The 25,720-nt window shown below is 33.0% G+C and overlaps 1 protein-coding gene across 1 annotated transcript in view; it reads left to right on the top strand.

Annotated features, from left to right (window-relative positions):
• Window positions 1-25,720, top strand: part of TAF3 (TATA-box binding protein associated factor 3) — a 218,507-nt gene that overhangs the window by 157,432 nt on the left and 35,355 nt on the right. Inside the window, exon 4 of the mRNA XM_074268711.1 lies at window positions 7,810-7,892. Within this exon, the coding sequence (XP_074124812.1) occupies window positions 7,810-7,892 (83 nt within the window). The remainder of the gene's footprint in view (window positions 1-7,809; window positions 7,893-25,720) is intronic.

Below are 25,720 nucleotides of genomic sequence, written 5' to 3'. Positions count from 1 at the left end.
TTCAAACATACAGAAATAAACAATTCAAGTATAATGGAACCACAGTCAGGATAACACAAGATTTAGCAGCTTCTACATTAAAAGATTGGAGGACTCGGGAATATAATATTGCAGTGAGCATTGGGGCCAGGATTACAACCAGGAATCACCTACCCAGCAAAACAAAATATAATCCTTCAGAGGAAAAGGTGAATAATATTCAGTGAAATAGAAGACTTTCAAGCATTCATGATGAAAAGACCAGTGCTGAATAGAAAATTTGATTCTTTAAATATAGGATGCAGGAGAAACATAAGGAAGTAATAAGGAAAGGAATATCATAAGGTTTATCTGTTTATATTCTTACATGGGAGGATGATACTAGTAACTCATAAGAACTTTCTCATTAGAAAAGCTAAAAGGAGTGTATATGTAAACAGAGGGCACAGGTATGAGTTGAATATGAAGGGATAATATCTTTTAAAAAATAAAATTAAGGGGTGAGAGAGGAATGTACTGAAAGAAAGGGATGACATAAATTATCATCCATAAAAGATGACTGTAGAGAGAAAGGGAAGTAAATGACCTTTCATTAGAATTGTCTCAAAGATGAAATAATAAATACACTTCAGTATAAGTATAGAAATCTGTCTTATCCTGCAGGAAAGTAGGATCACTGTATTTCTGAGAATAGCTAAGTCATTTACAGTTGGTTATCATGTAATTTTGCTATTACTTGTATACAATGATCCCCTAGTTCTGTTCATTATATTTTGTATCAGTTCATATAAGTCTTTCCAGGTTTTTCTGAGAGCATCCTGCTCTTCATTTCTTCTAGCAGAAGAGGAAAGGGTGATAGAAGAGAGAAGATATGAGCAAAGAGGGTAGTCAGAAGCAAAACACTTTTGAGGAGAATCAGGATGGAAGGAGAATAGAATAGATGGGGGAAATATAGTTAGCAATAGGTAATTGTGAAAAGAATTTTGAAGCAAATTTCTCTGATGAAGGCCTCATTTCTCAAATGTATAGAAAACTGAGTCAAATTTATAAAAATATAAGCCATATTTCAATTGATAAATGATCAAAAGATATGAGCTGTGCCCATAGGGCTATAAAATCATGTATATCCTTTGACCAAACTGTCACTACTAGGGATGAATCTAAAAGATGGAAGGGTGGAGGGGGGGAGGGAAAAGGACTTAAATGAAAATGTTTTTAACAGCTCTCTTCTCAGGGCAAAGAACTGAGGGGATGCCCATCAATTGAGGGCTGACTGAAAAAGTTGTGTTATGTGTTATGATAGAATATTATTGTTATATAAGAAATGATGAGATGGGTGCTCTCAGAAAAACCTGGAAAGTCCTCCATAAACTCAAGCAAAGTGAAATGTACTATGTGCAAAGTAATAGCAATGTTGTGGGATGATTTAGTTGTAAATGATTTTGCTATTCACAGCAATACAATGATTCAAGATTACTCTGAAGGATGTATGATGAAAAATGCTGTCTGAATACAGATTGAGGCATGCTTTTTTCCCCCCTGTAAATGGAAATGTTTAAATTTTTTATTAGTATTACTATTTTCTAGTTCATAATAAAAAATATTAAATTGTACAAAAAAGATATTTAAGTTTAGAATTATAGTAAAGCCCCAAATCATGTTGCTGTATTGTTAGTCAGTACTTAAACTTCAAGTAATAAAATATTTTCTATGTTTAAGGCACTGTGCTAGGTGTGGGGGAGACAGAGAAACAGTTTTTGTTCTCAAACAATTTATATTCTACTTTGAGGAACACAACACACAGATACCTTTCTATTCAGGAGAGTTATTGATTTTTCTCTGCCAACTTAGCTGGCTCCCATATAAGGCTTTTCTGAAACTCTCTGTTTAATCATTTCTAATTAATGGAATATGATATTCCATTACATTCATGTAACATAATTTATTCAGCCATTTCCCAATTAATGGGTGCTTTTTTTTTTTTTTTTTTAATCTATACTACTATGAGTGCCACTGTATATATTTTTATACATATGGGTCCTTTCCTTCTTTTATCAGTTTTGGAGTATATGCCTACTGGTAGTATTGCTAGGTCAAAGAAAAATACACAATATAGTAACTTTGGGTGTACATTTCCAATTTGCTTTCTAGATCACAACTCCTATAGCAGTGCATTAATGTGCCTGTCCTACCATAGCTCTTCTAATAATTGTCATTTTCCATAATAAATGTTGGAGAAGATGTGGTAAAATTAGCATTACTGGTGGAGGTTGATGGTAAAATTAGAATTGCAACCATTTTGGAGTTCAATTTAGAATAGTCCTGAAGGGCTACAAAGCTGTGATCCAGCAATATCACTATTAGGTTTCTGTCCCAAATAAATCATTAAAAAGGGAAAAGGACCCACATATATAAAAATGTTTAAAGCGAAGGTTCTTTTTGTAGTGGCAAAAAATTGGAAATTGAGGAGATGTGGATCAATTGAGGAATGACTAAACAAGTTGTGATATGTGAATATAATGGAATACTGTTGTTCTTTTTTTTTTTTTTTTGACTTGTATTTATTTTTATTGAAGCTTTTTATTTTCTTTTTAATATTATTTACTTTATTTTTAAATTAATTTTATAATTATAATTTTTTTTAAAAGTACATATGCATGGGTAATTTTTTACAACATTATCCCTTGCACTCACTTCTGTTCTGAATTTTCCCCTCTTTCCCTCCATCCCTTCCCCTAGATGGCAGGCAGTCCCATACATGTTAAATATGTAATAGTATATCCTAGATACAATATATGTGTGCAGAAACGAATTTCTTATTGCACAGGAAGAATTGGATTCAGAAGGTAAAAATAACTTGGGAAGAAAAACAAAAATGCAAACAGTTTACACTCATTTCCCAGGGTTCCTTCTCTTGGGGTAACTGATTCTGTCCATCATTGATCAATTGGAACTGAATTAAATCTTCTCTTTGTTGAAGATATGCACTTCCATCAGAATACATCCTCATATAGTATTTTTGTTGAAGTGGGAATACTGTTGTTCTTATAAGAAATGATAATGAGGCAGATTTCAGGAAAACCTGAAAAGACTTGTATAAACTGAAACTAGGTAAAATGTGCAGAATCAGAAGAGCATTATACACAGTAACAGCAATAGTGTGTGATGATCTGCTATCATAGATTTAAGTCTTCTCAGTAATAACAATGACTTAATACATTTCCAAAAGACACATGATGGAAAATACTCATGATGGATAACTCTTTTATCCAGAGAAAGAGTTATCCAATATGAATGTGGATAGAAGCATGGGATTTTCTTTTTTGTTTTTGTTTTTTGTGTTTTTTCCCTTTTGCTCTCATTCTTCTTTCACAATATGACTAATGTGGAAATATGTTTGACATGATTGTACATGTATAATCTATATCAGATTCTTGCTGTCTTGGGAAAAGGGCAAAGGAGAGAGGGAAAAAAATTGGAACTTAAAATCTTACAAACATAAAAGTTGAAAACTATACATGAAATTGGGAAAAAATAAACAACTATTAAATGCAAAAGAAAAGTAAATATCAGGGAAAAATAATTGTCATTTTTCTTATTTGTTATCTTTGAAAATCTGGTAAATGTGAGGAATAACCTCAGTCTTAATTTTCATTTCTCTTATAAGTGATCTGGATCATTTTTTAAAATTATAATTGATCATAACTTGGCTTTCTTTTCAGTATTTTTTATTTCTATTCTTTAGATACAATTCTTAATGAATCAATTGTCTATGTAGTTTCAATTTCAGACTTTGATATCAATGAAATTCATTAAAACATTTTTCACAATTCACTTTTCCCTCTTCTTTTTCTAATTGAATTGCCTTTGTGCAGAGCCTTTTTAATTTTATATAATCAAAATGACCAATTTTATCACCTTTGATGGTTTGTTTATTCCCTTTTTAATCAAAAAACTCTTCCCTTGTTCACAGTAGTAAAAAATATCCTTTTCTCTTTTCTTTTTAAAAAAATATTTCAAATTTTTATCAGTGAAATTCACTGCAAATATTTTCTCCAAGTTCACTTTTTCCTTCTTTTATTCAAACTACATTGCCTTTGTTCTGAATCTTTTCAGTTTTTATGTATTCGGAGTTGCCCATTTTATCTCCTTTTTATCTGTTGTTTGGCCAAGAACCCTTTCTGTCTTTATAGTTGGGAAACTTCTCTTTCTTTCCTTTTTCTAATTTCTGTTTAATATGACTTTTTGTATCTAGAGCATATGTCCATCTTGAGTTGTTGCGGCATATGGTATGAAGTATTTATGTAAGCCTAATTTCTTTGAGACATCTTCCATTTTTTTTCTAACAGTTTTTGTGAAATACTGAGTCCTCAACTCAGTAGTTTTTTGTTGGCTTTATCCATCATTCTTCTACTTTGTTCACAGCTTTCTGGGTCATATATACCAATTAATGTATACCATTAATCAACTTGTCTGTTTTTTAAAAGAGTACTAAATTATTTTAATAACTACTGTTTTATTGTATATTTTGAGCTCCAATAATACTAGTCAACTCTTCCTTCTTATATTATTCATGATTTGTCTTTATGTCTTTGATGTTTTATGCCATTGTGTGAATTTTATTAGTTTTATAAAGTAATTCTTTGGTTGTATGATTGATATGACAATGAATCTATAAATTAGGTAGTATTGTGATTTTGTTACGCTAGCAGCCTAACCATAAGTAACTAATTTATTTCCAATTTTTAGTCTTCCTTTATTGTTATAAATACTGCTCCATAGCTGTGGTTTTACAGTTATTATGTATGTTTTGGTAAGTGGACTCCCAGATATTTTATGAATTCAATAGTAATTTTGAATGGGATTTGATTTTCTAAATCATTCTGCTAAGTAACACATATAGAATGGATATCAATTTTTGTGGAGTTAATATATTCTACTTTCTTGAAGCAATTCATTATTTCCATTACATTTTTAGTTGAATCTTTGGGGAGATGGAGAGGAGGAGGAAGGGAATCTCCTCCTTAAAAACTGGAACAAAAGGTTTTGCAATTGTCAATGCTGAAAAATTACCCATGCATATATCTTGTAAATAAAAAGCTATAATAAAAAAAAATTTCCCCTTCACCCCCTCCCCCAGATGTCAGGTAGACCAATACATGTTAAACATGTTAAAGTATATATTAAATACAATATATGTATACATATCCATACAGTTATTTTGCTATACAAGAAGAATCAGACTTTGCAATAATGTACAATTAACCTGTGAAGTAAATCAAAAATGCAGGTGGACAAAAACAGAGGTATTGGAAATGCTATATAATGGTTCACACTCATTTCCCAGAGTTCTTTCGCTAGGAAGGAGATATTCTAAATATTGGGAATAGTTTGTACAAATGCATCTGTGCAGGAATTAGACTAATAAGCCTGAAAAATAGCTGATAGTTTAATTTTACTATAATATAAAGTTTATGAAGGAAACTAATGAGAAAGAAAGAAGCAGGATGAGGAAAGAATAAACATTTTTTAAGTGTCTTCAGTATACCAGGCCTTCAGCTAAGTGCTATACAAATATAATCCTGTTTGGTGTTCACAACAACCCTTTAAGATAGGGGCTATTATTATTCCTGTTTTACAATTGAGAAAACTAAGACAAACAAATTAAGTGATTAGCTCTGAGAGTAAGTGTCTGAGACCATATTTGAGCTCAAGTGTTTCATATTCCAGAAATTTTACTGGAAGTGTAGATTGGAGCTGGATTTTGAAAGTTGTCAGATTACAGCCTGAGAATTTTGTATTTTAACCTAGAGAACTAGGGAACCATTGTTGTTTTTTGAGTGTGAGAGTGAAGTGGTTAAATCTCTTCCTGAGGAAAATTATTTTGTAGTTGTGGGAAGAATGGGATCAAGTGTGTATCAATAATAAGTATCTGACTTTTAACATTCCGTATTTGGAAGATGAACTCCATGACTGCCCAGGCTGACAAACTGTATTCTTTACTTTGGAGTCTCTTGAGTACCCCATTGTGTCAAGCAACAATATAAAATGGAACTATGTATGAAGCTTTTACTCTATTGCCAAACACTAATTATTATTTCCCAGTCACATATAATCTGTATCACCACTTGCTTTAGAAAAAAAAAAAGATTATTCAGATGAATTTTACCATATGTGCTGGACATTTATTTCAATGCTGCCTACTACTACACATTTACCTTATTTTACACATTTCCCAAAATTTCTAAGTCAGAAAGGACCTTTGGAGACTTACCTAGGTCAGTGTATACCTGAACAGTAATCTCTAGTACAACAAGCTTAACAAATAATCATTTAGTCTTTGCTTGAATATCTCTAGTCAGAAGCTATCTACTTCTTCAGAGGCAGCCCATTCTACTTTTGGAAAACTCTACTTATCAAGAGTTTTTCCTTTGATTTAGCTGAGATTTTCTTCTAGACAACCTCTACCCAGTGTTTGTAGGGCTACTTACTGATTGGAGCCAAACAGAACAGTAGTACCTTTCCTGTTTTCAGAGAGCTTTGCAAGTACTTGAGAACAAGTAACAACATATCACCCTCTGAGTCCCTGAGTCTTCTCAAAGTTTCATCACATCATCAGATAGCATGATCTCAAATCCTTCTGTTCATCCTAGTCATGCTTTTAGATGTGTTTTGGCTTCCCATTGTCCTTAAAGTGAGGTGCCCTGAGCTATATACATTACTACAGATATGTTTGATCAGCAGAAAATGTAATCTTAAAATTTTTACCCCCTTATCAGTAATTTATTTATTCTCCAATGATACTAGAATTGTGAAAAATCTGTTTCATTTCTCAGACATTCCATTATCTCTCCTACCCCCATTCTTAATACAGCACAGACATTACATTGGAAATTTATCTCATTATATCCCAGACATATAAAATATGCATGTTTACACATTTCTCTCTAGTGAACTATGGGCATTGCCTGACAGAAGCTATTCTGAGCACTGAAATGTTAAAAAAGAAAGTTGGGAGGCTGAGTAACCGTCAACAAACACCTAACTGTTGTTAATCAATATAATTATTGCCTACCCAAGCTAGAAAGATGTCAAGTTTTATTGAAATTTATTTCAAGCATTCCAGAGCAAAATGCAGCCCAGGTTTAAACTGAAAGAATAAGTCCTATTTTAAAAAAACAAAAATCTCTCTAGATGAATGAATAATCTTCATTAGATTTAGATAAGAAAGGTAAGAAGACATGAAACAGGTATTTGTTAAATGTTATTTATTGCTTCCTATATTCCAGGAACTATGGATGATGCTAAGTACTTTATTATCTCTTTTGAAACTCAGAATAACCTAGAGAGGTTAAGTGCTATTTTTATCTCCATTTTGCATTTGAGGAAATTGAGGCATGATTTGCTCAGTTACAAGGTTAATAAGTATTGGAGGCAAAATTTGAACTTGTATCTTTCTGATTTCAGACCCAGTGCTCTATCCACTTTATTACTTACCTATTTTTATATGATACAGTTTAACATTTACTATTTGACAGTTCTTTTCAAATTCAAGAAATTAACCTAAATTGATTTATTTTAATATAAATTGTCATATTTATAATATGTAATAATAAAATAAAATCACAAAGTAATTTGTAAATCACTTAGCCCAGTCCCTGGCACATAATAGGTACTATGTAAATGCTGTTTCTCTTCCCTTACCCCCAATTTAGTCATAGTTGCATCTTGCACGTGTTTATCTAGTTCTTAAGAGGTAGGATAGAAAGGGAGGACTAGAATATTTTGTTGAAAACTATGTTTAATTTTCTGATGTGCTTTCTTGAACAGATAAAAGTAGAACCAGTTGTTCCAGCCCCATCACCAGTTATTCCCCGATTGACACTAAGAGTAGGTGCTGGCCAAGACAAAATGTAAGTACATCGAGTTTTGAATCAAAGAAAGAAAAACAATTTTTTCTTAATTTTTAGAAACCTAAACCTTTTCAAATTTTATCTAAAGTTTGTATTTGCAATCATAAAATACCTTTTGGTATTTTTTTGGTATGTTTCATTTAAAAAATATTTGCTTCTTGATATATATCTACTTTCACTCATTTTGATTTATAGGACTTTTATTTCAATACTGGTGTGTGACACTTTTAAAATAGAATGTAAACTCTACTCTGATATATTTTTAAGAAATCCATAAACTGATGAGAGAAGTTTTACTAACCTTTGGTTTCCTTTGTAATCTTTTGTATTTTGGACCCAAGAATTTACTAAACAAGATAAGGAGCAGAAAATTGGCCTTCTCATGTTCTCACTGATTCATTTCATACAAAATGTATTTTGCAGTCTTTTGCTAGTTCCTTTTCCATTTCCCAGTAACATGCACTAAAGTACTATAGTGTGGAGAAAAGTGGCCCTATGGGACAAAGGCTCTTTTTGTTTAAAATCAATTTATCAACAAAAATCTGTTTTCTTATCCTAGTTAAGAGGAGGGAAAAAAGGCAAGAAGGCCAGGGGAGAGGAAGAATTTTTTTTTTTTTTTTAAAACAAATATGCAATTAAGCCAGATCAGGTCCTGCATGTCTATGTACAACTTCCTGTATATTTTATTATGCACTGAACCTCTTTCCAGAAAGGTCCAGAAGTGTACAGTGTTCTTCCCTCTTCATAAAATGAAGCATTATTTACAGTTCTCAACTCACTGAAGGACAAAGGAGCAAGGAAGCAGTCCTTTCTACAAATAGCACACTAAAGAACTACTCACTGTTATCTTCTGTACTAGACTTTCTTCTCATAAAGGAAACTATTTCCTGTTCATTTATTCAACAGATAATTCACATTCTAACTTTTGAAAGAATTCTGCTCTAGATATTTAAATCTATATGATAGATCATCCAGTTTTATCATTCTCATTAGAGAAAGAAGGCAGAAATGTATTTGCCATGGAAAATCATCTGAAGTTAGTCTTCAATACCAAGAATATTTATTGCTCTTTTGACGTTACTGAAACTTTTTTTCTCTCTTATTCATTAAGTTACTACTTGCCAGTGATACTGGACACCTCCAATTCCCTGTCAGAACTGAGAATTCCCAAGAATTCTATAGCCACATTTCTCTGGGAGTTCTAGTACTTGACAGCATTAGGATTCTACCTGTAAGAACATACCCTTTTAAAAAATTATTGATACCCTTTTAAAAATTACTATCATACCTCGAGATATTTCCTTCTCCCATGTTGGACCATTCCTTGTACCAAAGAAATTTAGTAGGTTATATAGTATTCTTCATGCAGGTCTAGTGGTAAAGAATAGAGGTGGGAATCCCCGCTGGTCGGCGCACAGGACCAACATGAAAAAATTCATGAACCTGAAAAGTCTGAATGCCAAAAGGGATTTTTATTGGCATTAAGAAGCCAGCTTTGCTAGAAGACAGATTTCTTAGTGGCAAGAGGTCCTGTCAAGGAAATAAAGGTTATCACTGAGAAGAGGATGTCTTCACAGTGGGCAAGAGTCCTGGCAGGTAGCTGTGCCAAGAAGAGAGGTCTCTTGGCAAAGCATAATCCTGCTTTGGACTTCTGCAGAGATTTGGAATTCAAAATTGTCTTTTTATAAGAAATCTGAGGCTGGGGCTTCTATTGAATGAGATTCAATGCCCCCAGGCCTAGATTTCCAGTTGAAGAGAGTACTTATCTTGGAGTTTCAAGCCACTCAATAGGAATATCAGGCCCAGATCTTCAACTGAATGAGACCACCTAAGTTCCAGCTACTTGGGAGTGGTCCTGGGCTAATCTTCAACATAATAGAGGGTGCAGCTAGTCCCACCAAGATTTCCAACAGAATGAAAGCACTTAACTGCCCTGAAGGATGGGTCTCTGTTAGAGGAGAGTTTCAGAATTCACCCCTATTGCTTCCCCCCCAAAATCAAGGGGGACAGTTTCAGGGTTCACCCTTGTCATTCTGACCTTGTAGTCCTTTACTTTGTACTGATGGGACTTGAAGGGAACTTCAATGGTTTTTCAGTTGCTCAGAGTTTAGCATCCTTTTAGTGACCATTTCATTTACATTTTTGTATTTTTTTTTGCTTCCTGCCTTCTTATTTCACTACATCATTTCATGAAGATCTTCCTATGTTTCTCTGAATTCTCTGAAGAAATATCATTTCTACATAATAGCATTCCATTGCATTCATATGCATAAGTTTTCAGCTATCCCCAGTTAAACAGATAAAGGAAAAAAATAGCTTTTTTCCTCCAGTTTTTTTGCATAGAAACAAGACTTGTTTTTATGAATATATATAATGTATATATAATAATATAATTGTATCTGTAAATATGCATAAACACCTATTCACATGCACCCACATACATGTACAAAAAATACCTTTCTTTGATTTCTTTTCCAAACTTGTAGGAATTTTTGATGTGGAATGTGAATGATTTTTAGACATTTTTATTTTCTTGCCTGATTCATTCCAAATTGTTATCCAGAGCAGCTAGAGCAGTTGGACTATTCATAGTTGCCTCAATAATGTATTACTATAGTACTTTCCCTTTTGGAGAACCAATATTGTAAGTGACTTAATCCCTCATTTCATATGAGACTTGAAGTATTTAATCAAAAACAAATAAAGGAAACTCCTTCAGTGATTCTACCAGTTGTTTTTCTGTGGAGAGATAAATAAACCAATAAGCCAAATATATTTTGATAGCATGGTTCTTTGTGCAAATCAGATTTTTTTAAGTGATGAAAAATAAGGTGTTATTTCAAGTCTGTCACCTCTCTGACAGGTGGTGGGAGGCACTATTTCTCTTCAGCCCTCTGATTTATCAATACATTAATGAAAATTCTTAACTTCTCTAAAGTTTATTTTCTCTGTAATGTTGTTTTCATTGTTTAAATTGAACTTCTAAATCTGCTCACTTCATTTTATATGAGATTATAGAAATCTTCCAAGTTTTCTCTGAAACTATCCATTTTGTCATTTCTTATGGCACAATAATATTCTGTTATATTCATATCCATAAAAAGAGCTACTATAAATATTTGTGTTCAGATGAGGCCCTTTCCTTTTTCTTTGATATTTTGGGGGCTTATGAATGTTATAGTTGGGTCAAAAGATGTATACAGTTCAGCAGCTTTCTGGGTTTGATTCCAAATTGCTTTTCAGAATGGCTGAGCAAATTCACAACTCTACCAACAGTGCATTAGTTCTCATTTTCCCAAAGTCCTTCCACTAGTTTTCATTTTCCTTTTTTGTCATCTTTGCCTATCTGGTAGCTATTAAATGGAATCTCAGAGTTGTTTTAATTTGAATTTCTCTTAATTGTAAATAATTTAAAGCACTTTTATATGGTTACTGTTAGCTTGGATTTCTTTTTATTACATTATCTATTTCTGTTTATTTTCTTTGACCATTTATCTATTGGGAAGTGCTTTGTAGTCTTATGTATTTGAATAAATCATTTATATATCTTAAGATGAGGAAACCTTTATTAGAGAAACTTATTGCAAAGATTATTTTCCTCAGTTAACAAATTTTGTAATTTTAACTGCATTAGATTTGTTTTTACAGAGCATTTTCAATTTTATGTAATCAAAATTGACCATTTTATCTTCTGTGATCCTCTTTATCTTTTGAAAGTATATCACAAACCCTTCACCTCTTCATAAATCTGAAAGAAAATAACTTACTTTCTCTTATATAATACACTCAGGATGTCACCATTTATGTTTCAGCCTTGTTATGTATTTGGAGTTTATTTTGGCATATGGTATGCAATATTTATCTGTACCCACTTTCTGCCAAATTACTTGCTTCTGTGTATTGTATACTTAATCTGATCTACAGGTGAATTTATTTTTTAATTAGTTCTAAATCACTTATATAATTGCTAGTTTATAGTACAATTAAAGCTCCAGTACTGTTAGAGTTCCCTCCTTGTTAATTGTTTTCATTATTACCTTAAAATTCTTATTCTTTTGTGGCTCCATAATTTCATTATTCTTTTTTTTTTTCTAGCTACAAAATAATCTTTGGTATTTTGGTATAGCACTCTATAAATAATTTATATAATACTTTTGACTAAATACATCTATGAGCAGTTGATATTTCTCCAATTATTTAGGTCTTTTTATTTCCAAAAAAACACTTAATAAATGCATTCTGCAATAAAGTTCCTCAATATTTCCTGGTGAGGCACAATCCCACAATTTTTTTCAACCTGCAATTATTTTGAATGAAATGTCTCAGTCTTGCTCTTCCTGCTGAGTTTTGTTGATACTATATAGTGATGCTGATAATTTAGATAACTTCTTTTATATGTTGCTGTGTGGCTGAAGTGATTGTTTCAAACAATGGTTTTACTGAATCTGAGTTTTCTATAAGTATATTATACTATATTATCTACAAAAAGCAATAATTTTATTTTCCCATTGCCTATAAAGATTCTTTAAAAATCTGAATGTTACCAAGTTTTATTTTAGCTTCCAAAAATAGATATCAAGTACAGCTATTGTGTTGGTTTAAAAAAAAAAATGTATTGTTTTAAAAACTAGGTGATCAGCATATATACCAAAAGATAAAATCTCCTTTTCTACATGTCAGTAGGAATCTAAAAATTAAATCTTTGCATATATTAAATATTATTGTGGTTTCAGTGATAAGATTTCTACAAATGTGAGATATTTTATAGAGGATTTAAAGACATTTTGATGTTCAAAAAAAAGTATACCAGTTAAATATAATCAGTGAGATATTTTTGTTATTTACCTAGCAATTTGCCATAATTAAATTTCTTAAAGCCATTATATTTATCATGTATTTATTTCTTTGCATAAAATAAATAAAAGTTAACTTTTATATCTTGCAGCATAACAGTCTGAGAAAAGAAACAGCATGATATACTGAGTAGAGAGGTAGCCTCAGAGTCATTCAGGAAAACCAAATTTTTCCCCCCAGATATCATCTGTAAATCATCCTTGTTCTGTGAAAGGGGTGGATAGAAGGAAAGAGAATAAGCATATATAAATATTTATATATAGAGAGACAGACAGGCAGACAGAGAGACAGAAACAGACAACACACATCTACTATGTGCTATAGGCACTCTGCTAAATATTGCAAATACAAAGACAAAAATGAACCAGTTCCTGTCCCAGAGGATCTTACATAAAGGAGGCAGCATATACAAAAATAATCATAACTAGGGGTTTTAGGAAAGGTTCCATATAGAAGCTGATACTTCAACAGTTTTTTTTTTTTTTTTTTTTAAACAAAGGAATCCCCAAACTAAAGGTTTGAATACTTTCCAGGCAGTGGAGTCAACCAGTGGTAAAAAAAGAGAGATGGGAAATGGGGTATTGAGTGAGGAACAGTGAGGTAGACAATCTGGCTGCTCAATAGACTGACTGTGTATGGATGGAGAAGTATGCATTATAAGAATGAAAAGGTGGGTTGGATCCAGATTACCAAAGTCTTTAAAACCAACAAGTCAGGGAAGTAAGTCAGGGCATTATGTGAGTAGGTATAATAAAGGCTTTTAAGATTACACGTGGGTGTTCTTGAGTGCGCTACCGGTTATTAAACTATAGATTCAAGAAATCATGGCCAGAGACCTTTGAAGGCCTCAGAGGAGGCGAGCCGGTTAGAGTTGACACTGCAAAGGTCAGTGGTCAAAGGTACTCTGTTGGGCCTAGGACAGACTAGTAATTGTTATTGCCAGGAGTGCATGTTACAAATAGAGTGTGTATTTGTTCTTGGAAGTAGAGTTGGGGATTGAGTATGGAAAAAAAAAATACTCAATACTATTTGTTTCTTTGTGTTGCATTATACTAAGTGTTAAAGGTGCTAGATCTTCTGGAATTAAATCTGGTCCCTGAAGCCTTGGCCTTTCTTTAGTTTGCAGTCTTTTTGACTCCAAAGATGATATGAGACCCTGGTTGAGTGGCTCAGGAAAATTGTTCTAATTCTGCCTCTCTGAGGCAGAAATGAGAACCCTTATTTTACAGATGAGAAAGCAAAAGTTGAGAGATTAAGAGATTAGCTCATAATTGTTTCACCTCCATGATTTTGAATGCTGCTAGTTCCTTCTCCATAATCTCTTGTTTTTTCATCTATATATCTGCCTCACTTCTCCTCAATACATCCATCTATTCCCTATATCCTTTCCTGTTCTCTCAAGCCATTTCCCTTGTTCTAACTTTATAGTCTCTCTTTTTGGTATTCTCATTAATTAATTCAACCATTTATTATTTTTTATCTTTGTTTTATTTTCCTGCTATGTCTTTTGTTCTTGTCCTGTCAGTCTTAGTAATAACTATCTTCCCAGCCAGTTTGACTCAAAACCTTGAAATTTGCTATGATTTCTCTCTAATATTTATGCCATGCCATCTATCCAATCTGTAGCCAAGTCTTATTATGTCTGCTTTCACATCTCTCATATACATTTCTTGTCTCAACTAAAAAATTCTGATATTGTATAACTGAGAGAAGTTTTATGTTTAAACAATGAGTATTTAGGATCAGAGAGAAGGTACCTTAACATTCAGCCACCTTATTTTAGAGGTGAGAAAACTGAGACCCAACAAGGTGCTCTCAAGGTCATACAAATACTAAATAGGAGAGTTGATGATCATTGAACCTTGTAATTTACCAATTATAATCCAGTCTACTTCCTTTTATTCCATTCTAGACTCAAGTCATTGTCCATCTGAGTTGTTTACAGTCCATCTGCAGTGTCTATCTCAGATATTTCTATTAATTTATGATTATATAGTTGATAGTGCCTATCTAACCATTTGTCATAAATGGGACTCTAGATAGTTCATATCCTTTTGATTAAATTCAACAAGCATTTAAATGTTTACTATGTTTCCTATATGGATTGTTTTAAGTAATTATGCATCTCATTGAAGAGATATTCTAATATTCTAAAGCTTGATGCAATATAAGTCCTGTATCTTGCAGACAGGAACACCAGGAGTACCTCACTCACCATATTTAGAGATTCCTGCTTCTTTTAAAATCTCAAATAAAACATCTTCATCACAATGATGACTACTTTTGTGGAACATTTGTCTTCTTGATATAAGCTATGCTTATGTCCTGTAGAATACCATTTATAAAAGCCTGTTAGCTCTCTTTTCATATTTCCATCAAGGATACTATTGATACACATATAGATCATATTTTAAAAGATTTTTGTAATTGTTTTCTATAGTTTTTATTTTACTTTTTTAAAAAAATATATTGATATAGCCCATAGTTTTTCTATTATTTTATTAAGTTCTCTACAGTGAATTATACATTACATAAAAAGTTAGGCAGAAGCCAAATTTGTAATATGTAAAATATAATTGCTTTACTAGTGATTAACCCAGAGCTCAGTTCCCATTCAATCGTGTTCTCAATCAAAGATATTATTAGAATGGATTTTAAAAACATTAATTTGCAGAGGAAGTAATAACCCTGGATAGATAACTGCAAATAAGGCTTAGGGCAGGAAATCATTTCTTAGTGTGGGATAGTTTGAGGAGGATTAGATGTATATAATTTTGGCAATGACACCATTCTGGGTTTTGGGTCTATATTGGCAGATATATGATGGAAAGAACTATGTATTTGGAATCAGGATGTTGAAAATCTCAGCTATGTCACTACTTGCATGATGACCAAAGCATTTCATCTTTTGGATCCCTCTCAAATTAGGTTACCATAAAGATCCCTTTCAGTTTTAAAGGTTGTGGTCCTGTGTTGAGTATAGTAAAGTATCCTTTTCTCTTTCCCACTATATTCCTGTCATTATATTGTGGCTACCTAAAATTTTCACTGATAGATCATTACTTTAGGGAGAAGTAATTAGTAATTGGGGAGGAAATTAGTTAATAATAGTTTAATAAACTATTAATGACCAGTTTTATATCAATAAAGTTTAGCTTAGTTAGGAACTAGTTAACTTAGTTTAATAACTTGCTGCCTAGGGGAGGGTGTGGGGGAAGGAGGGGAAAAATTGGAACACAAAGTTTTGCAAGGGTTATTGTTGAAGAATTATCCATGCATATGATTTGAAAAATGAAACGCTAAGTTAAAACATTGATCTTCAACTTAAAACAAAACAAAAGCTTAAGAGAAGTTTTAGTGTATAAAAGCATGCAGAAACATTGGTACTCTTTTTCTCTAACTTGGATTTTTTTTTTTTTTAATTTGCAAATAAATACAAAATAGGTTCCAGTGCCTTCTGGTACGTATATCTTTGTTTTTCTTTCTTTCCTTTTTTTTTTGGGGGGGGGGGGATGTAATGATTTCTAATGAGACACAGCTATGGATGTTACTGGATTTCTTCTATTAAAGACAGTGCTTTCACCAAAACAGCCTTCTAGCTAAGGCTAGTTCACCATTTGTCATATTATGGAGGGAAATTAGTTCTTTAGATAGAGATTGGTCTCTTTTATTTTTGTCTTAGGGCCTAACAAAATAGGTGTTTAATAAACACTTATTAAATCTATTAAATGAATGAGTTCTTAAATTAGATAACCTCTCTGTCAAAAAACTATAATTTCCATTCACTTATTTCACACAAAATTCACTCAAGAAGATCTGGTCATTTTAGAAGTGGTATAAAAGTGTACCCTTAATTGATGTCACTTGTTGAATTCTTGAAAATCATCTTGGGTGAAATGGCATTACCAGGGACATTTAGTTCTGTAATAACTATTATAAATGGACGACAGACCAAAAATAGTGTTGCAACAAAGTTTCAAATTTTTTACCGTGGTTACTGGTTATAATATAATAAGGTTATTTTATGTCTTCATAAAGTGACATTGAATTTGTAATTAAGAGAAAAACTTATAATAAAATATATTTAGACTAAAAGACATTGTTGAAGCAAATTTATTTGAGACAAAAAATATTTTATATAGCTCCTTTAGGTTTGCATAGAACTTTATCATTTAGTCTTTAGAGCAATCCTGTGAAGTAGGTGTTGTCATTATTTCTATTTTGCAGATGAACAAATTCTATATACTATGCTGTAACTACCAATATGCAAGGAAGTGAACTTTAAATTATGATTTAGAGTATTAATTCATCTAACCCTGAACACCCTTTTGAAGAATTTTTTTCTCTATATAGTATTCTATTTTAAGGTTACCTGTTTATTCAAATAGAAAGAGTAGAGTTTGGTTTGATTTCTCACTGATTTGCTTTTCATAAGTGACAAGTTGTATCAGTAATCTTGGCTTAAAAGCAACTTGTGGTAGGGTTGAGGGTTGAGAGATCCCCTACAGCAAAGAGGTCCCCTAGCTTAGCCCCAGGCTTTGTGAAAGAATTTGCAAACCTGCATGAAAAAGGCAAAATTTGTGGCAAAAAGTGGGCTTATTACACTGAGAAGAAAATATCTTCATCCGGAGGCAAAATCCTGTTAGGACTTTTGCATAAGTCTGGGCACATAGCGTTTGATTTTTTGGATTCTTTTGGCCCAGAGTGGGGACCTTTCAATAGAGAGTGGTGATTATGCCCCTGTCCAAGACACCATGGGTACAATGGAAAAAAGCACTGCATTTGAATTTAGAGAAACCGCAAGACACCGTGGTCAAGGGTTGGCCTTGAAGCCATGAAGATGTAAGTTTGAATATAGCCATTAAGCTGATCCATATCCTATTATAATTTTGCAAGTTCTCTATATTACCTTGTCCCTTAATATTTCTTGTATAAATAGACTCAATTTCTAACTTTGTAGAATATACAATTATCTCAAGTAATTTCATTTAGAGATCTTAGCCATTCTACTGTTATTTCCATTTGAGATATTCATTATCTCATTATATCACTCGAATTTTGATGAAATTTTGCAGTTTATTTGTATGATACCACAACAAAATAAATGACACAAAAGATGTAGTATTTTCAGTAAGAAAATGTCAGGAAAAATAGCTTTAGGTTTTGGGGAGTGCTATTAGTACTTTTAGTGCTGTTAGTAAAAACAAGTGGAAAGATTATAATCAAAGCTTTTCCATCTTAGTTGTAAACAATTACCGCAGTTCTTTCGTGGATGCCACATTAGAAGACTGGGGAAAATTTACTGGATTCCATTCTAATGCAATTAGAGCTAATTTTGTTCTTTAAATGAATAAAAGGTCACCTAGTAAATCTAGCTTATCTTTAGTCCAGGCTTCAATAAATTGTTTTATTTAATTTGTTGTAAAAGATCTTATCCTTAATGGGTCTAACTCTTATTGGTTCACTTAGGTTTTAAAATATTTATGACCACCTTTTTTAGATATGATTTGAATGATAGTTAGAAAGTTTTTCTCTTCCCTGTTATCAAGGCACAGAATCACTAATTGAGTGACTATGGGAAAGTACTTAAGATTTGTTATCTAGAGGAAGCTGATGTAGACTTCCTGAATTTTAATGTCCTCTAACCTGTGATGGACAGATAATTCAGCAGTATTGCTATAGTTTTTCGATTATTCTTCGGTTATTCTCCCTCTGTCGCTCTCCTTCCTCTCCTCCCCCCCAGTAGATTCAACTACTCTCACTTTCAGTTTTTAAAAAAGAATACTTACCTATTGATGAAAATACTTAAGTACTCTTCTTAGTACTGCAATCAGCATAAAAACTTTAAATTGTGTTCTTTCATTCCTGATTTCCTGATAACACCTGATACTTAAAATTAATTAAGAATATTTCCATGAAAGGTTTCTGAAGCATTAGATAATTGATTGTTTTTCTTTAGGCATTTTGCTTGGTAGCTGCTTTGTGGCATAGTACCATTTTTTACAGTTTGCTGTATTGTTGTTCCTCTAATTCAGTCACTCAGTTCTTCACAAGCACCTAACAGTGTGTTAGGTAAAAACTCAGTGTTTAGCTCTAACTCTATAAACTCTCTGAATAGAATATGAGCACAACTGTCTGTATTCCTGCCCATACAACAAAGCTATTTATTTCTGGAGTCCAGAAGAGAACAGTTTGCTTTACTACAACCATAGCTATTGAACCATACTTTAAATTAGACGATCTTTATTCTAGAAGCTTAGATACATCTGTATTAGTAACAAAATAAGATTGGATTTTTGGACAATTTAAAAATAGTTCTTTGTGTTTACCAAGAAGAGGCATTGTGGAAACACAATTTTGAGCCCAAATTAAGCAGGAGACACTTGGAGGAGATCAATATGATCTAACCTCTTAGCTATAAATATATTACTTAATTCTTTAAGTGATTTGAAACACAACTAGCTACCCCATGTAATAAGCAATGCTTAAATCAAAATAAATAGAAAGATTACGTTTGGGAATGATAATCTAGTAGATCAGTGATCTCTTCCACATGACTGTAATAGCTACAGATGCAAACTGTTTTGAGCATTGCTACCAGATGTTTCAGTCAGTCAGTGAAATGCCTACTATAGGCTAAGCATTGCATTAAATTCTAGCAGTACCAAGAAAGGTAAAAGACAGTCCTTGTTCTCAATCTAATGGAGGAGACAATATGTAAACACTGTATACAAGTTATATCTGTATGTAAAACAGAATTAAGGAGTTTCAGGAAAGGCTTTCTGTAGAATGTGAGATTTTAGGTGCGACTTGAAGAAAGTCATTGTTGTCCCAGTCACCCAGGTTTGATGACCTTGACTCTTGTTTTGTACTTGCTCCTGGGTAACCAGTGTGTTGCCAGATCTTTTCCTTTTTTTCTTCACATCCCACGTACATCTCTTTTTTTTTTTTCATTAAAGCACCATCTTGGGGTAGGCACTTGTGACCTCAGTCCCGGAAATGTCTGTCACCTGGCTGGTCTCCCTTCATCTAATCTCATCCCATCCTAATACCCCCTCTACTCAGTTGCCTCAGCAACTTTATGAAGTGCCGGGTTATCCAAATTCTCTTTCCCCACTCTCCCACTCATCTCTAGTTTTCTCTTACCTCCAAGATCAAATACGAAATCTTTTGTTTGGCTTTTAAAGTTCTTCTCAACCTACTTCCTACTTTTCTAGCCTTCTTAAAATAAGAAGCTCCATGCTTTTTCACTGCTTCTGTTATGCTTCTTCTCCCCTCTCCTTTATAACTTCCCTAGTTTCCTCTAAGAGTCACTTCAAATCCCACTTTCTGAAAGAGGTCTTTCTCCCCCCTTCATTCTTAGTGCCTTCCTTAAGAGCGTTGTATATATGGCTCCAGGGTAGAGAATGAAATTGGTCATTTTGAAGTAGCCCTGGCTCACTTAAATCCAGTTCACCTTGAAGTCAAGACATCAGCTTCCCTATGTTATTGGGCCTCTTTTGAGAATGAAGGACAAACAGCATTCTATGTTCATAATTATTTATATGTTAGAAATGAGGGTCAACTTCCTTAAAATCAGGGACTGTATATTGACCTTTGTATATACAGTGCTTAGCACATTGCCTGACACATAATTAGCACTAAATTAAAGCTTGTTGTTTGACTCACTCAAGTTAATTAGGTTCTACCTGTTTAATTTGATAAGCTTTTTCTCCACCCCACCCCCCTCCACTAACTTATCCAGTCATCTTCTCAAAGATTTTCTGAGTTACAAAATTCATAAGAATTTCCCCTTATCTCAGATGTTCTTTAAATAAACAAACTTTTCTTTTGGTGTTCTGTAATAGCCATTGATAGCATATAATAAGGAACTGTGCTATTACACAGTTATTTTCCTCTTTGTTTATATGGAATATTGTGTCATATTAACTTGAAGGGACTACATGAAAATTATAGTCTATCTGAAATGTTTTTAAGGCTTTTTTAAGGCAGTGTAATTGCATTTTTTTTTTTTTTTTTTTACTGGTAAATCAGGTTTACATAGATAGTTTTTCTTTAGTAATTGGGATTTTTCATGTCCCATTTAGAAGATGATATTAATCTTAATTCTCACTGTAATGCTGAATCCAGCAGTTAGACATTTAATTTTAGATGATTGCCTAGATAAAAACTTGTTACCACAAATTTAAATATTGTATATATTATCTATTTTTAGTTATTGTATAAATTGATATCTATATCTAATATCAAACTCTGTTTGAAATATGTTTATTAAAGTGTCAGGTTTTCTTACTTAACTTTAGCTTAGCTAACTCTTATTGGACTTTGATAAGACATTTATTTTTAGATATTTTGTAATACTGTGAAACATGATTAAGACTTGTGTGGGCTAATGGATTTTTTACTCACATGTAATTTGGAAGACATTTAAATGAATCAGTTTAGTTTTGATCAGTGTGAAAACCCACTTCATACCAATTAAGAATGGGAATATTTTTCATGCTGCATGTGCCCAGTATATAAAAACAAAAACAACTGCTATTCAAGCAGTACATATTGTATAGGAAGAAACAATATGTGCACATATATAGTCGTAAAAAATAAATACAAGATAATCAGGGATATGCTCCTAAATGTTAACAATCAACTCTATAAGGAAAAAAAAAATACACATGATGTTTTTAAGTTTAATCTGCATTATTACCATTTTCTCAAGTTTAGACAATCAACAAAACAGTAAATCAAGTTCTGATATATAGTATTTGCTGATTAACCAGGTGCAAATTCCTACACAGAAATTTAACAATTAACTATAGCAAATTGGTTCAAGATAGCTTTAGTGTATCCGAAAGTGGTTTGAGGAGGTAGGGAATGCACAGCTAGGAGGACTAGGAAAGACTTCCAAGTTGGGGTAGTATTTGAAATAAGCTTTGAAGGAAACTAGGGATTCTAAGAGGTGAAGATGAAAAAGTATTACATTTTAATGTCAAGTGTAAGGGTCTGCAATAAGGCCTGTTTGAATTGGAGAGAGGATGAAGGACAATAATGTACTAAGCCTAGAAAGAAAGAGTAACACTGGCTTTCTTTAAATGTTTTTCTTTGTTACTAGGAAGGAATTGGTATTTTGTTGTTTAGACCTATCCAAGTCTTCATGACCCCATTTGGGATTTTCTTGACAAAGATGTTGAAGTGGTTTGCCATTACCTTCTCCAGTTCATTTTATAGATGAAGAAACTGCCCCCTTTCCCCCTTTCGGCTTCCTTTTGAGTGTTGTCTTCCCTTGTTAGGTTGTGGGCAAGTGTCTGCCTTTTGGGGGAGGCATTTTTGTTTCTATTTTCCCCCCAGTTATATGTAAAACAATTTTTAACGTTTGTTTTTAAAACTTTGAGTTTCATATTTTCTCCTTTCTTCCCTCCCTACATTGAAAAGGCGTATACGAAGTTATACAAAAATGACTGCCTTTCTCTCCTTACCCTCCCCTCTGCCTCTGCCATTTCCCCTCTCCCTTCTCCTCTCTTTTCCCCTTCTCCTTCCCCTTTTCTATCACCTTCCCTTTCCTTTTTTTTTTTTTTTAATTTGTGTACCCAGAGTTTAGCACAGTGCTTGAAACTTAATATTTTATATGTTTTCTGTTACATTGCACATTGCGATTGTGCATTGAATTGCATTGTGTTGGAAAGAGTGTAATTTCTAATGAAGTTTTGTATCCTTAGTAGAGTTTAGGATCTATAGAATTTTAGGTGATCTTTGGATGGATTTCTAGGGAAGATAGTTATGAACTTGGATGAAAAAAAAGGACCATTTATTTTCATTAATATCTAACTGAAGTTTAGCATTTCTTTAAAGTAAATAGTCTTCTAAGAAAATATCCTTAAACTTTACCAGATTGCCAGAAGGGTCTATGACACACAAAAAGGTTAAGAACCCCCTATTTTGAAGGAAAACAAATGTCTCAATTATTACATTGTTCAGAAGACACAAAAAAATTGAAAACTTTTTTTTAAAAAAGATTAAAATGGAACTCAAGGAGAGAGATTTTCTTTGAATACTTTAAAAAAATTTAAAGGACTGTTTTTTAATAATAGTTGAGCAAAAGCAAGCTAATACATAATGCTCAAGGAACATCAATTCTGAATTCTTAACCTGTTTCTCTTGCACATGTGTGTGTATGTGTAACGTCTATGTGTGCATGTTCATACTTCCTTTTATTCCTTGCTTATTTCATAGAACCTGACTTTTCTTTTGGACTTTCTAGATTCTGGCATCCTAAGAGATTGTCTCAGCTTTCTGTTGATATTAGCTTTCTTTGTCTTTAAACCATACCAGTTTAGAACCTGTCATATTTTGTTCTGCAAAATGAAAATCCCACTTCATTCCATTTCTGGGTTTCTAACTTCATTGATGCAAAATTGCTATTTGGTCTCTTCAATGTGGGGGATTTTTTTTTGTAATCAATCAGTAGTATAAAAAGTTTAGTATTTTTTATTATAACTTTTTATTGTCAGAAGATATGCATGAGTAATTATTTACAACATTATCCCTTGCACTCACTTCTGTTCTGACTTTTCCCTTCCCTCCTTCCCTCCCTCCACTTCCTCCCCTAGATGGCAGGCAGTCTTATACATGTTAAATATGTTATAGTATATCCTACATACAATATATATGTGCAGAACTTCTTGTTGCACAAGAAGAATTGGATTCAATATTATTGTTCTGTAAGAAATGATCAACAGGATAATTTCAGAAAGGCTTGGAGAGACTTACATGAACTGATGCTGAGTGAAATGAGCAGGAGCAGGAGATCATTATATATTTCAACAACAATACTATATGATGATCAGTTCTGATGGACGTGGCCATCTTCAACAATGAGAATGAACCAAATCAGATCCATTAGAGCAATAATAAATTGAATCAGCTATACCCAGCGAAAGAACTCTGGGAAATGAGTATGAACCACTACATAGAATTCCCAATCCCTCTATTTTTGTCCGCCTGCACTTTTGATTTCTTTCACAGGTTAATTATACACTATTTCAAAGTCCGATTCTTTTTGTACAGCAAAATAACTGTATGGACATGTATACATATATTGTATTTAACAAATACTTTAACACATTTAACATGTATTGGTCAACCTGCCATCTGGGGGAGGGAGTAGGGGGAAGGAGGGGGAAAATTGGAACAAAACATTGAAAAATTACCCATGCATATATAACTTGTAAATAAAAAGCTATTAAAAAAAAAAAAAGACTTGGATTCAGAAGGTAAAATAACCTGGGAAGAAAAACAAAAATGCAAGTCGTCCACATTCATTTCCCAGTGTTCCTTCTCTGGGTGTAGCTGATTCTTCCATCATTGACCAATTGGAACTGAATTAGATCTTCTCTTTGACGAAGATATCCACTTCCATCAGAATACAAACTCATATAGTATTGTTGTTGACGTGTATAATGATCTCCTGGTTCTGCTCATTTCACTCAACATCAGTTCATGTAAGTCTTTCCAAGCCTCTCTGTATTCATCCTGTTGGTCATTTCTTACAGAACAATAATATTCCATAACATTCATATACCACAATTTACCCAACCATTCTCCAATTGATGGGCATCCATTCATTTTCCAGTTTCTAGCTACTACAAAAAAGGATGCCACAAACATTTTGGCACATGCAGGCCCCTTTCCCTTTTTTCGTATTTCTTTGGGATATAAGCCCAGTACTGACACTGCTGGATCAAAGGGTATGCACAGTTTGATAACTTTTTGAGCATAGTTCCAAATTGCTCTCCAGAATGGTTAGATTCGTGCACAACTCCACCAACAATGTCATCAGTGTCCCAGTTTTCCCATGTCCTCTCCAACATTCATCATTATCTTTTCCTGTCATCTTAGCCAATCTGACAGGTGTGTAGTGGTATCTCAGAGTTGTCTTAATTTGTGTTTCTCTGCTCAATAGTGATTTGAAACACCCTTTCATATGAGTAGAAATAGTTTCAATTCCATCATTTGAAAATTGCCTGTTCATGTACTTCGACCATTTACCAATTGGAGAATGGCTTGATTTCTTATAAATTAGAGTCAATTCTCTGTATATTTTGGAAATGAGGCCTTTATAAGAACTTTTAACTGTAAAACTGCTTTCTCATTTATTGCTTCCCTTCTTTTTTTAAATTAATTTTTATAATTATAACTTTTTTTGACAGTACATATGCATAGGTAAATTTTTTTTTTTTTTTTTTTTTTTTACAGCATTATCCCTTGTACTCCCTTCTGTTCTGAATTTTTCCCCTCCTTCCCTCCACCCCCTCCCCTAGATGGCAGGCATTCCCATACATATTAAATATCCTAGGTACAATATATATGTGCAAAACCGAATTTTTTTGTTGTTGTTGTTGCAAAGGAAGAATTGTATTCGGAAGGTAAAAATAATCTGGGAAGAAAAACAAAAAAGAAAAAAAATATTTACAGTTTACACTCATTTCCCAGTGTTCCTTTTCTGGGTGTAGCTCATTCTGTCCATCATTGATCAATTGGAATTGGATTAGCTCTTCTCTATGTTGGAGATATCCACTTCCATCAGAATACATCCTCATACAGTATCATTGTTGAAGTGTATAATGATCTCCTAGTTCTACTCGTTTCACTCAGCATCAGTTGATGAGAGTCTCTCCAAGCCTCTCTGTATTCCTCCTGTTGGTCATTTCTTACAGAACAATAATATTCCATAACATTCATATACCATAATTTATCCAACCATTCTCCAATTAATGGACATCCATTCATTTTCCAGTTTCTAGCCACTACAAAAAGGGCTGCCACAAATATTTTGGCACATACAGGTCCCTTTCCCTTCTTTGGTATTTCCTTGAGATGTAAGCTTCCCTTCTAATCTTGTTTGCATTAATTTTGCCTAAACAAAGGCTTTATAATTTGATGTAATCACAATTTTCTATTTTGTGATCAATAATGATCTC

Source organism: Sminthopsis crassicaudata, chromosome 5 (genome assembly GCF_048593235.1).
Source record: "Sminthopsis crassicaudata isolate SCR6 chromosome 5, ASM4859323v1, whole genome shotgun sequence".
NCBI classification, from domain to species: domain Eukaryota; kingdom Metazoa; phylum Chordata; class Mammalia; order Dasyuromorphia; family Dasyuridae; genus Sminthopsis; species Sminthopsis crassicaudata.
This window is presented reverse-complemented; position numbering and strand designations above follow the sequence as displayed.